Below are 13,492 nucleotides of genomic sequence, written 5' to 3' on the forward strand. Positions count from 1 at the left end.
TGTATTTCAATACTTTTTAGCTAACAAAAAGTTTTTATTTGCCAGAAAATTGCCGTAGAAGTACGTTGAATGTCAGTTTTGATGGACCGTGTGTACTTTGCTTTATAAAGAAGGTTAACCCTTCAAAAAGCTCTAATATAAACAGCATATTAATTTCCCTCATTATCTGTTCCCAAAGTGTATTACTTTCTTTCTTCTTTCGTGACTCCATCTTTTATCACTAAATTATATCACATAGTCCCAATTTACATTAGGCGAGTTTACTTGCGGCAATTGTCAGTTTGTAGGTGAGAGAGGGTGCTGAGAGGCAAAGGGTTACCATATGCCTCACCTCTCTCTCCTACAAAATGACAATTGCCGCAAGTAAACTCGCCCAATGTAAATTGGGACATATATTTATATATTTTTGAAAATAAATTTATTATATTAAATAATTACCATAAATCTGTCATTTCTAATTGTTTATGTATTTTTCTTTTTTTCTTCACAAATATCAGTTGGCATAACAGTACTTAAGAAATGTCAATTATTGTGCAGTCCAAGTGGGTTTTCTGTAGTGAAAAATTTCGCAAGTGAAACAATTTTCCCTTTCACTTTTTCGCCTTATCGCGGTCCATGGGGGAGATGGAAAAAAGGCGAAAAAGAGATAAACAAAAAAGATAAAACCTTAGATAACTTTTAATGTTGCCATGCTGTAGTTTTCTGTGGGCTGTTTGGGGATGTTCGTGGGACATGCACATTTTTTGCTTTCCCATAAAAAAATAAGCGATAACAACAAATTCGGCAACTCTACACAGTAAATCTGTGTGCTTTCATGTAATAAAAGAGTGTGTGTGCGCATTTTTTGTTTACTGTGCATTCGAGTGGAAATAAATGGGCCGATTCCGTACAGCGAGGCGAGTCATGTCGCGTCGTCTATCGTCTCTGTGACAAAATTTAAAAAATGCACTACGTACAGCGATAGAAAATAATCGTCGATAACAAGTTATTTTTATTTTTTTTATTTTATTTTTATTCGTTAAGTATAGTACACATTGACAAGCAAAACTGACAGTCATCGAAGTCCATTTCGTGAATATCAAAGCCTAACTGAAAAATGTCTTTTGTAATCTCTAAATAATACCGTATATATTCTATTTCAAACGTTTTTAGCTAAATAAAAGTTTTTATTTGCCGGAAAATCGTCCTAACTAGGCGTTTACACCAGACAGTTTGTCTTCAAATACAACTCTGATTTACTAACACATGCATACATTTGTCGTTTGTCTCTCAGCTGTCCATCAGTTTTTCACAGACAGCCGGGTTGACAAATTTTTGAAATTTTTGTGAAAAAGAAGTGAGATGATAATTCAAATGTGCTGAAAACAAAAGAATATGTACAAAGCAAAATATGTGAACGGAAAACAAAAAGAAATCGGTGATTTTCATTCATAATTTTACAACTGTTTTCGCAGTTGTCTGGACGCCTACGTCACACAGGCAAGTTGAGGGATTTTGACAATCAATACATGAAGTCAACTGTCCTGTCATTTGTAAACGCAGGGTTAAAGTACGTTGACTGTCAGTTTTGAATGATAGTGTGTACTCCCCTTTAGTAAAAATGAACGGCGACAGCTAATTTGTTGTCGCCGGAAAATGAACATTACGGCGACAAAATTTGACGTCGTCGTGCGACTTTTGCCATACGTAATGGAAAAATTGCAACTGGCAACGCGACACGACTCGCCTCGCTGTACGGAATCGGCCCAAAAAATTGAGTTTCATAGAAAAATACCTATTTTATCAATAATTGGTCTGTTCCAGAACTTGCAAGAATCTACAAATTTTTACTACGATAACAATTTGTCCTTTATGTTATCGGCAAAAATAGTAAAAATTCTGGAACAGACCAATTAAATGCATTAAAATAGTAGTGTAGTATTTAAGAAGAGCGTTTAAAGTCATTTTTGTTTTAAATATTGCAAAATATGCTTTTATTAATATTTTTACCCAATTCCCCATCAATTTATTTGCGAATTTTTCACAAACATTTTTCGCTCTGCTCTCCCTTTGGGTTTGATAGCTATTTTTCACACTTGGCGGATTTTTTTTCCCTTCCGACCTTCTCCATGATAAGCCGAAGGGGGAAAGGGAAAAAATTCACGGGGAATTGGCGTTCATGGTAAGGCTGTTCTTTCTTAGTCGTACGCACAAACACAAATGTTTTATATTTTTAAATACCTATATTCTCTATCTTCTTCATTTTATAACATATTTTACATGGTACGCGCTAAAAGACTGAAAGCTCACTTTATTCATAATTGTAAAAAAACATTAATTTCCCATACAAATTTACGGTAGTGGATTTTGACACTGTCCTAAACGGATCGCTAAATTAAATTTGCAGTGTAATACAGAATAATTCTTGCTTTGTATTCACCATTTATGTTTTTAGAATAATACTTTCACATCTTTTCTAACTAATCTTTGCGTTGTATGAGTGTAACTTATCTACTTAAGTGATTTTTACCATTGTAAGAAAATCAGAAAATCACTTTACGAATAGAGTTCTTTTGGCGACCAGACCGCGTTAAACAACACAGGTCAAATGTCACTTTATTAACGGGAAAAGACAGACAAAATAAAATGCAATAAAACACGTATATAACGATTTTACCCGAATTTTTGTGCACATTTTTTGCTGGTGTTTAAACGACCAGTGGCTTTAAGTGTGTTAAAAATATCTCATGCCAGATCACCGCATCCTTGAATGAACAGAATATTTAGCATTTACATCCTCCGTTAGTATAGAAGCAAGGAGGCGATTGTAATTGCGGATATGTGCGAAAATACAATTGTGTCATTTTACTTTCTGTACTTACTTATTTCCCTAAAGTTTTCCATCATAAACAATAACATAATATTTTCCAGTTAATATGAATATGTATTTATTGTCGCAAATACAAAAATTTAATTCAAAAGGGAAGGTTTCATTTCAAGATTTCAATGTTGTTTCTATGTAGAATTTGTATTGTTTTTTCTTTGTTTAGGTAAGGCAAATGCAATTCATTTATTATCGTAAAAATCTAAATGTTATATAATAAAGATTAAATATCATATCAATTAATGGCACATATACATTTAAGCTCTAATCGCTTATATGTATATACTAACTATATCATCGGGACATGTGTAGTATACATATGTTCAGGCCTGTCATGTGAGGTAATGTACTTATTTTGGAAAAGAAAAAATGTAGTAATCCATTTGTAATTGTTTTTTGGATTTTCTTTTGGGAGATGGTTTAAGGGATAATACAATAATGCCAGTTAACTAACTCCAACGTGATAAATAAAACTCCAAAAAGAAACAAATTATTATAAAAAATATAATCAAGATTTTCTTTATATATATGTATGTATTCTATTATTAATTATACTCTCTTAACATACAAAAGAAGAATATTTGTATATGACCAAAAATACAAGGGAAGATATTTTGTTTTTAATGTTGTCGTTGAATGTGAAAAATTATTAATTAAGTAATAAAACAATTAATTAAACAGGAATGTAGATCATTTGGAATGTCTAATATGTAATTAGTTGTAACATAACAAAGCAGATCCTAGTTGTTTGGAGGATTTATTGGGTATTCAAACGAAAGGTGATGGAAGAAGATGATGTTTACATGTGTCTGGTGTTGCCGAAGTTAATGCCAGATTGATTGGCACCTTTGTTTGAACCATACTGCAGAGAAATGACATTTTGACCGGCACGCAATTGTTCTTCGCTGAAATTGCGAACATTTTTATCAGCTTCTTTGGGGCCAATTGAGGGTTTGCCAAAATTGTGAGCCTAGAAAAAATTAACGAAAAAACGTTAGGCATTCTCGATAATATGTGGAAAAATGAGTTTTTACTCACCTTGCGACCCAAGGATTGAATGCAAATAACCACAGAGTTAAGATTTTGTCTTTCCCAGAGATCTACACTTTGGAAAGTTTCTTGGGTGGGTACACCACAGTTTTTGGCACATTCCAAGAAGGCTGTAGAACAAATAATATTTCAATTAGCTAAGTTATGAAAATTGCAATATGGTGAAAAAAATAACCTACCTGAGATATTTTCCATGCACTTGAAGGCCATTTTACTTTCGTTGATCTTTTTAATGGAACCAGGTTGCAAAGAGTTTGCTACTTTACACAAGATAACACCATCTTTCAATACTTCAAAGAAATTATCCATATCACCGGAGGTGTTGATGGGTTCACTGGTAATCACTTTGATCCATTCCAGGCATTCTTGGGCCAATTCTTCGCTATATTTGGAGTTAATCTGTAAATAAAAAGAAAATAAATTAATTAACTCATTCAAATATGACTGGAAATATTAAAGAAATAAAAGTACTTTGGATTTGTAAGACATTTTGTTTTAGTGCAATACTGGGTCCGTTCTAATGCAAATGCAAACTGAGAAGAAATCAAAATGTTCAATATTTTCTTTCGCAAAAATGCCTCTTATCAAAATCATTCGTTCTCCTTTAAGATAAGATAAAGAAGTTCTAAATTTGACAAATGATTATTTTCTATTGTTTCAATTTCACATTGTAACCTTTTATACATACGTATGGATGTATTAATTTATAGATGGGAAAGTGAATTTAGTTTACCCGTTCGTCTTAACTAGTTAGTTATTCTTGAATGTATGTTTGTATGTAGTGCAGTAATTTATTGGTATGTATATTCCATAAGATTAGCAAAGATTTGTATTTTTTAGGTTGATTGGTCTGTGATAAATACAAATGTGAATTGAACAATTGATTTGTATGCTAAACTCAGACAGTAAATACATTCGAAGAAATAATGTTCATTGTTTTGGTTGACCAGGATATGTCTTTGTCGGCTTTAACATGGCAAAATGAAGGATATATTTTGATCATTCTTTTATCTCAAGTAAGAGATAACACGTTCGCAAAAAAAATTGTACGTTGAAAGTTAATTCCAAGAAGCTCCTCCTTGAAATTCAATAATCACTTTTAACTTTAAGTTAACCGGAACCCTATAAAAATGTTCGGTAAATCCAAACTATAACAAAAGAATACTTACTGTCTGCTTTGCCGACAGAGAAATACCCCCAAGCCTGTGCGAATTTAAACTATTTTCTCCAAGAAATGTATGTATTCAGTTTATGAGATATCGCGCGGAGGATTTGTGCGAATATTTTTTAACTTTAGCGGGGGAGGTACCGGAAGGAGTGACGACTGATAAGCAGCGTGTTCGAATTTTGCCTAAGATTTGCAGAAATTTTACGATATGAAAATGTTTGGAACCCGTATCTAATCCGAAACTAGTCGTGGCTCCCCCAGCAAGAAGACTTCATGGTGGTCGTAGGGGTTTTTTTAAGGGTTTCGGGCCATTTTCTCAGGAAATATGGATTTGACCCTTAAAAAATTTTAGCGTTGTAAAAGGGGCATGGAATACAAGTTGGTGCAAAAAAATCAAAGCTATTCCAGGGCAGTTTTTAAACTCCACTTTTCTGTGTGTGTGGGTGTTACTGTGAGGGCCTCCATCCAGGCGTGTCAGGAGGGGCCTTCAATATCTTGAAAGAGTGGTCCATAGATCAACAAGCCTACCAAGCAGGTTTAAATAACATTCACACGGATGCAGTCGCAGATGCCATAAACTACTAGCGTGTGAATGCAAGTCCTCGGATAACATCCCTCATCTATCGCAACTGAGGACTGTCAAGTACCACGACAAGACAGAGAATTTTTGGTTCAACTACGCTCGGAATGCAGCCGTCTGGATTCCTATAGGGCAAGGATCGATGACATCGTGCATATCATCTGCCCCGCGACACACTGCGCCTTTTCAACTGAACTGCCTATCCTACTCAAATAACTCCACTAGATTCATCCCATCGAAACAGCCACATTCTTAGAACTGGAGATAGACCCAGAGCCAGATTAAGCAGAAAAATGAACTTGCAAACATAAAATAAAAACACTGTTACAACAACAACTGATGAAAATCTACCCAGTAGGTGACCCTTATTGCACACAAGAAGACAAGCAATAACCATAAAAACTTACTCATCTCCATCTTCAAACCTATAGAGAATGAAAACAATGGGTGAAAGGTCTCCGAGTGAAGCGGTCTCTGTACTATAAGATGGCCATGCATCCTTATACCTAACCCAACCATGAATATTCCAAGCCATGTCTGAATTTGGTAATTCCAGCAAAGCTCAAGCGACTTCGTAAGATGTCATTAACTAAAATGCGTTACTCATCCTCGAAAAGTTTTATAGGACAGAAATATCATCTACAATGTTATCATCTATATAAAATTGTAAACATCTCTAATGAGTTGTGTATGTGGGAGTAGTTTATGACATGGTCGGTGGTTCCGCCTTTAAGTTGTCCTTTTTTCATGTTGTATTTTAATAAAGTTGAAATAATAAAATAAAGGGATTGTCTTTAACAAACCGAATATTTTAGAGAGATTTTAATTTAATTAAAGTGTACTATGACTACATAATGTGATATAATTACACAGCTGAAGTCATTTGCACTTATAAAAAAACTTATTTACATTAACTTCACTTTACAGGTGTTGTAATATATTATTTTTTTTTGCAATTTCTCATCCCAATACCTTAACAACAATAAAAAATTAACTTCGGACATGCTACTTAAATGACAGCTTATTCTATTTAAGTGTACTGTGTCATTCATACATGCACGTAAAATGTATATAGTATAGGTGGTTAGGTACGGTATCTCGTATTTGAAAGTATGTTCCTTTCTTGATTAGAAGAAAACTAATTACAACGAAAAACGTAAAGTAATGAAAGTATTCCATTACAAAGAAACACCTTTATCAGTTAATGTCAACACGAAACATATTTTTCCCATACTTGAAAACATTGTTTTACTTGTGATTTTTTTTTATCAACATGTTGTTATTGTTTTTTCTTGTTTGTAATGAGTGAGGGAATGATAAGAAGACCTTGATTCTTCACTTTTTGGTGTATGTACGTTGAATTTTTGAAACTGTTTCAAAATACAGCATAAGAACATTTTGTGTTTAAATGCGAATATCATGATTTCATAATTATGAAATAATTGACCTCGAAAATAAATTCTTAATGTTGTGGTTTCACTTTCTATGTGACTCATTTTAATAATTTAGTTAACATCAAATCCCGAAAAAAAACTATTTTTGACCATTCAATTAATTGTGAATAAACATAGACTTCATGACAATATTAAAAAATAATATCATTGAATTAACAACATAATTTTGTTTAATATGTATTTCACCCTAATGTTTTATATAGTCAAATTAATCATATGAAGCGATAACACATACGGTTATATACCACAAAATCTATCCACACACTTTCGCTTAGACCAAAATATGTGTTTTCCTTATTTGCCCAATAGTTGTCAAGTTAGTAATACATATGTATGTACCAAATGGTGGAGGGAATAAATGGAATGCTAAATATGAGATCATATTCATTAATAGAAAAAAATTATAAATTCACTCTTGATAAAACAAATCATATTACACACAAGTGTTAAGTGTTAGTAGTGTTTCGATTATCACAAATTTCTTATAATTTATTTTTTTACTAATTTGCAAAACACAAATGTGGTTTTAATTAATTAGCAACCCTGAAGACAACAAAATAATGCAAGATATACCATGAATCATTTTAACGGAATTTCTTTCAATATTTAGGGAGTGATATAGTGTCATTTTACGGACAATGTAAAACATACGGTACAGTGCTGCTCAGAACAATTGAAACAAAACTACTCCTTTCTGATTATTTGGGTAAATTTAAGGTTATGAAACATATTAATTTTGGTAGATACATACATATGTTCCCACAACATCCCGAGTGCACGCCGATTCATATTGGCTCAATGATATTGGAACTACTTTTTATCGCCGAGTCCGAACAGCGTGTCTTACGACACCATTTGTGGAGAAGCTTTTCATGGCTGAAGTACTCAGGACAGGACATGCAGGACATGCTTACCACTGCACCACTTGATAGACACAAGTCAGAAAGTATCAGTCAGTTGTGACTCTGACCAAAAAAGAAGCAAACACAATAATTATGCCGTATAAAAAAATATTGATTTTATATCACGAGATTGCTTCAAAATACTTGGAATCTGTAGGTACCGTAATGGGGAGCTATACCAAATTTTTGACAATTTTTTTATTAAGCAAACTTCTGGTTCATAGGGAACTTGAAATACTAAAATAAATAAATTTGGAATACATTTTTAAAAAAGTCCCAATTTACATTAGGCGAGTTTACTTGCGGCAATTGTCAGTTTGATGGAGAGAGAGGTGTATATGGTAACCCTTTGCCTCTCAACACCCTCTTTCACCCACAAACTGACAATTGCCGCAAGTAAACTCGCCTAATGTAAATTGGGACAAAGTTTGAAAGTTTGTTTGCGCAAGCTAGCAATTTTAGTATGTACCGCAGGGTTTTTTGAGCTTTTGGGACATTATCTCAGAAGGTATGGACTTAGGTTAGGTAAGGTTGATAAGAGGGGTGATCCTAGATCACCACATGCCCATGTGGACATACACTTAAGCCATAAGTAGGCCTGTTGTGCGCTCTAATTTTTTGGGTTATGGAGGATTATCTTTTTTTGACTTAGTCTAGAATCTCTGTCCTATTTACATAGTCTCTGATCTTTTTGAACTCGATTGTCCTAATTTGGTCGAGTCCTGGTATAATGTCATTCCCTAGTAACTGGGTTCTCAGATTTGTGAAGGCTTTACAATGGCAGAGGTAATGTTCCAACGTTTCGTCGTCCTCTCCGCATGCTCTGCATTCACTGTTTTCTGCCCAACCTATTTTGTGCAGATGCGCTTTTAGACCTAGGTGACCTGTAAGGATTCCTGTCAGTCTACTAATATCTTTTTTACTTAGTAAAAGTAATTCTTTTGTTTTGTCCTCGTCTGGGTTTCCCCATAGGATTTTTGTGTTTTTTCCCTTCTCTTCACTACTCCAGAGGGATACATGTGCATTTTTTGCCTATGTCGTTAGTTCTAGTCGCGTAGCTTTAAACGGCTTAGCGTTTTCTAGACTTACCGTGGGTTGCTCCTTGGCTTGTTTTGCCAAGGAGTTTGCTTTTTCATTACCCCTAATCCCGGTATGCCCTGGTACCCATATAATGTTTACCTTACCGTGTTGGGAGTAATTATTTATAGATTTAATACATTCCAAGACAGTTCTAGATTTCACTGTCTTGGTTGATACAGCTCTAATGGCTGCTTTGCTATCCGTAAGGATATTTACAGTGGTAGGCCTTGTGTGAGTATCAAACCAAAGCAGACACTCTGTTATCGCCCGGAGTTCCGCCTGCAGGATCGTGTTATGATCCGGCAGACGGAGAGAGATTTCCGTTTCCGGTTCCATTATATAAAGACCCAGTCCGGTTCTCCCCCCTAGCACAGCCCCATCCGTAAACCCACAGCTTCCAGCGGGAATCTGTGCTAGAGCTCCCCCGATCTTACTGCGGGAAAAATTGTACCGTTTTAATAGGCATCGAGAACCTTCAACCTTCTGCAAAAAAAAAAATTAAAATAGATGCGAGACGAGTCCTCAAACTGCACTTTACCCAAATTTTGTGTGGAAGGACGTGACCGATATAGTCCATATTCCAAACCGATACATGACTGGATGAAGCAATAAGATGTGCTAAGTTTGGACCAATCAGAAACTCCTTGCGAAAGTTATCTCACGTATTTGCGATTTTAGTGCGCGCCATCAGGGGTTTTTTGAGCTGTCTCAGGGCGTATAGACTTGCTCCCGAAAATATTGTACCGTCTTGTAAAGTAGGCCGCAAGGACAACATGCTGAAAAAGATTTACAAACGATTCGAGAGGAGCTCTTTAGCTGCACTTTTTTCCGAAATTTAGGTGGGAGGTGTGGACCGACATAGTCCACATTCGAATCCGATCTATATCTGGAAGGAATAATACGATGTGCAAGTTTGGAGCAAATCCAAGCCTCCCATTGAAAGTTATCGTTTCCATTCACTTTTTTCAGAAAAAATTTGAACTTTTGTGAGAGAAGTTTCAAGGAGTGGCCCATCTTCGAACTTTAACTAAGTTTGGGCAAAATATCACTAAGTGCAAAATTTGTTTCGAATTGGTTAATCCGTTCGAGAGTTATTGTGCGTATGAAACAAATTTCTTCCAAAAATACTTGGGGTCTAAAACTATTATTTCGATGGGCCACATTTTGCCCGTATGAAAGTGTATATACCATTGTTTGTCTAAAAACTGACGGTATAGAAAATGTATTATTTGAATATTAAAACTTAAACAATTTTTTAAATATTGAACTCATACATATTTTAGCTTTCCCGCAAGTACATTTGTTGATAACTTAAAAAAAATACTTTTTAGCATCTTTTTTTTTAAATTTGAGTCAATATTTTAAAATTTTACAGACCTCTGCTTTTGCAAACCTTGACAGCTAATATAACAAGTAAAAAAGTATCAGTCGGCTTTGCCGACTGAGATATACCCTCAGTCTGTGTATATTGAAACAATTTTTTTTTCCAAAAAACGCATGTATTTAGGGAGTTTTAAAAATTTTGGGCGTTTGAACTGACAAAAATGTTGATTAGGATTTAATATCAAAAGTTTTGCGGAGGAGATACTAAAAAGAATGGATCTCCATCCACTACATATGGTACCATAGGGGTTTTTTAGACCTTCAGGGATGTTTGCTCAAGAAGTATGAACTTGCCCCTGAAACAACTTTTACCATCGCAATTGAGTGATTCGAAAGCAGGTCTTAAAGTGAACATGTATCCGAAATTTTGAGTGGGAGGTACCGGATGGAGTGGACAAATATAGTCCATATTTGAACCTGATCTATATCTGGTAGATATATTAGGATGTGTAAAGTATGGACCAATTCGGCCACTCTCTTCAAGAGTTATCGTACGCACAATTTTTCCGAACATTTTTGAACTTTTGTGGGGGAGGTACCTGAAGGAGTGGACCGATATGGCTTATCTTCGAACTTAAACTATGTTTGGACAAAATATTACTAGGGCCAAACTTTGGACCGAATCGGCAGACCTGTTCGAGAGTTATTTTGCCCTCCAACCTCCTCACACGGTGTCATAGGGGTTTTTTGCAACTTTCAGGCTATTTTCTCAGGAAGTATGGACTTGCCCCTGATGAAACTTATACCGTCGTATGGAGGGCAGTGAATACAAGTTGCTAAAGCAAAAATCAAAGCGATTCGAGAGATGTTCCTAAACTGAACTTTTCCAAAATTTTGTGTGGGAGGTACCCGACGGAGTGGACCGATTGAGTCCATAATAAAGCCTGATCTAAGTCTGGTACACGCTCCTCGATGGGCAAAGTATGGACCAAATCGGTTAAACCCTTCAAGAGTTATCGTGCGTACAAATTTTCCGAACATTTTCGAACTTTTGTGGGGGAGGTACCGGAAGGAGTGGACCGATATAGCTCATCTTCGAATTTAAAATTTGAACCGAATCGGTTCATCCCTTCGAGAGTTATCGTGCGCTCCAGCCAGCCAGACAGACAGACAGACAGACATTACTCAATCGACTCTAAATTGTCTGAAACACATTTCGTCCAAACATACTTGGGGTCTAAAACCATTATTTCGATGAGGCACATTTTGCCCGTATGAAAGTGTGTATACCCTTCATAGCCTAAAGGCTGAGGGTATAAAAACAATTGAGATATTTTATCAATTTACAACTTACTGCTCTATTATTCCAATTAAAAAATAATATTATAGCAAAATATAAGAGAATCGCATCAATTTAAGTTATTCCAGCAGTATATTATGGAAGTGGTTCCATAATTGTTAAATATTGAATTTTCTTCGAACTTTATGTTCATGCAATGTGATTTTACTATATAACTGCCAATAACTTACTTTTATAAAAAATAAACAATCCTCAAAAAAAAATCGCAATAAAAATTCCAATTGTAAATACTTCGAGCAGCACTGTATATATGACATTTACTTTGTACCTCTGACTTCGAAGTGTTGGCATCGTATAGATTGAATAACAGATGCCGCAATTTAATATGTGTCCGGAATATATCTAGTAGACTCATTGATATATTTTTATGAAATACATTTGAATTTCAACATTTTGTAACATTCTATTTAATTGAGACCGTAAAAATACTCTTAAAAACTTATTCCACTTAGGGAAAACAACAACAAAAGAAAAAAGTAAATACGAAATGATGATACGTGATATGCAAATGTTATTAAACACAATACATAGACAGCAGCAAAATAAATATATTAACAATTACAAGAAACAAAAGTGAAACTAAATAAACTCAAACGTTTGCATTCCGTAGTTGTATTGTTATCTGAGAAAAATAATTCGCAATGCGACCTAATTTTGAAATATGTATGTATATAAATTGAGCTTTATTTTATTGATGGAATATTACTTGAATTTCTTTTTGTTTGTGGATGCAAGGAGTATTTTATTTATTGATGAAATTCAATATCGTTATACCTACTACAGAGAATTTTGGCGGACTCAGAAGAATTTTTTACGCATTTAGTCATGTTTTTTGGCATTTTATTTAATACTGTGTTCATTAGAAATCTATGATGTTTGATTACTAAAAATAAGCTAAAATACATACCTACATATGTATGTATTTATGTTACATACAAAATATCATTATCTGAATATGGTATTGATATTATTTTTTTGATAACTACTTACATATATGGAGATTGTTATTGTTTATTGCCATATTTAGTTGTCTATTAATTTCCAAAATAAATGTTTTATTGCTGACGCCCATCAAGCAAAAAAAAAAAAATAAATAATAAGGTTATGACCCTCAATGAATGTAATAAAAATCTCATATAACGTCATTTGTTATTATTACCACATATGTATGTACGTATGGAAGTACTACTCAAGTTACCACTGGTCAATTTAAATTAAATTTGAACTTGTATTTATTAATACCAAATAAATATATATATTTTTTTTTTTGGTAAACCCGGAATTAATTTTATTAATGATAACTAACGAAAATGGGAGTTTTTATGGCCAAGAAATTTATGTATATTTATGTATACGAGTTTTGGAAAAAAAAAACAAAAAAAAAGTATTTTTATATTTTAATTTAATGTCTAGAGCACTCGGTAAGCTGTAGAACATTCGCCCGATAAGCCGAACAAAGAACCAATTTCCTACGTGTAATAAAAAAATAATGATTAATAAATACATTCAAAATTATTAGATAATAATTATTACAATAGTTTATTAAAAAAATAGTAAATTATAAAAAATAATATTAAAGAAGACGACATCCGCCAGTGTCTTAAACACAGGCATTTTTATGAATCATCATCGATATTGAAGTCTTGTCTATCTTCAAAATATATGAATAAGCCATATATAGAAGAAGGAGAAGAAAAAAAAACGAAATTCAA

The 13,492-nt window shown here is 34.0% G+C and overlaps 2 protein-coding genes and 1 long non-coding RNA gene across 4 annotated transcripts in view; 2 read left to right on the top strand and 1 right to left on the bottom strand.

Annotated features, from left to right (window-relative positions):
- The first annotated feature begins 878 nt into the window (after positions 1–878).
- On the top strand, positions 879–4,397 carry LOC141400854 (uncharacterized). The gene is made up of 2 exons (XR_012412210.1): positions 879–1,022; positions 1,596–4,397. It is a non-coding gene; the product is annotated as an uncharacterized lncRNA (long non-coding RNA).
- Chd64 (transgelin calponin-3) overlaps positions 2,903–13,492 on the bottom strand; it is a 28,675-nt gene continuing 18,085 nt past the window's right edge. The window contains exons 1-4 of one of the 2 annotated variants that reach the window (XM_073980453.1): positions 4,385–4,512; positions 4,093–4,312; positions 3,902–4,023; positions 2,903–3,833 (exon numbers count right to left, since the gene is read on the bottom strand). In XM_073980453.1, the coding sequence (XP_073836554.1) occupies positions 3,663–3,833; positions 3,902–4,023; positions 4,093–4,312; positions 4,385–4,402 (531 nt within the window). In that variant the 5' untranslated portion in view covers positions 4,403–4,512 and the 3' untranslated portion in view covers positions 2,903–3,662. Of the gene's footprint in view, positions 3,834–3,901; positions 4,024–4,092; positions 4,313–4,384; positions 4,513–13,492 lie in introns of those variants that run through there. The other variant, XM_073980452.1, reaches the window with a different exon arrangement.
- LOC141400853 (uncharacterized) overlaps positions 12,363–13,492 on the top strand; it is a 52,014-nt gene continuing 50,884 nt past the window's right edge. The window contains exon 1 of the mRNA XM_073980454.1: positions 12,363–12,443. The gene's annotated coding sequence lies outside the window, so the exon portion shown is untranslated. The remainder of the gene's footprint in view (positions 12,444–13,492) is intronic.

The sequence above is a fragment of the Musca autumnalis genome, unplaced genomic scaffold (assembly GCF_047663935.1).
Source record: "Musca autumnalis isolate F117 unplaced genomic scaffold, ASM4766393v1 scaffold_4, whole genome shotgun sequence".
NCBI classification, from domain to species: Eukaryota; Metazoa; Arthropoda; class Insecta; order Diptera; family Muscidae; genus Musca; species Musca autumnalis.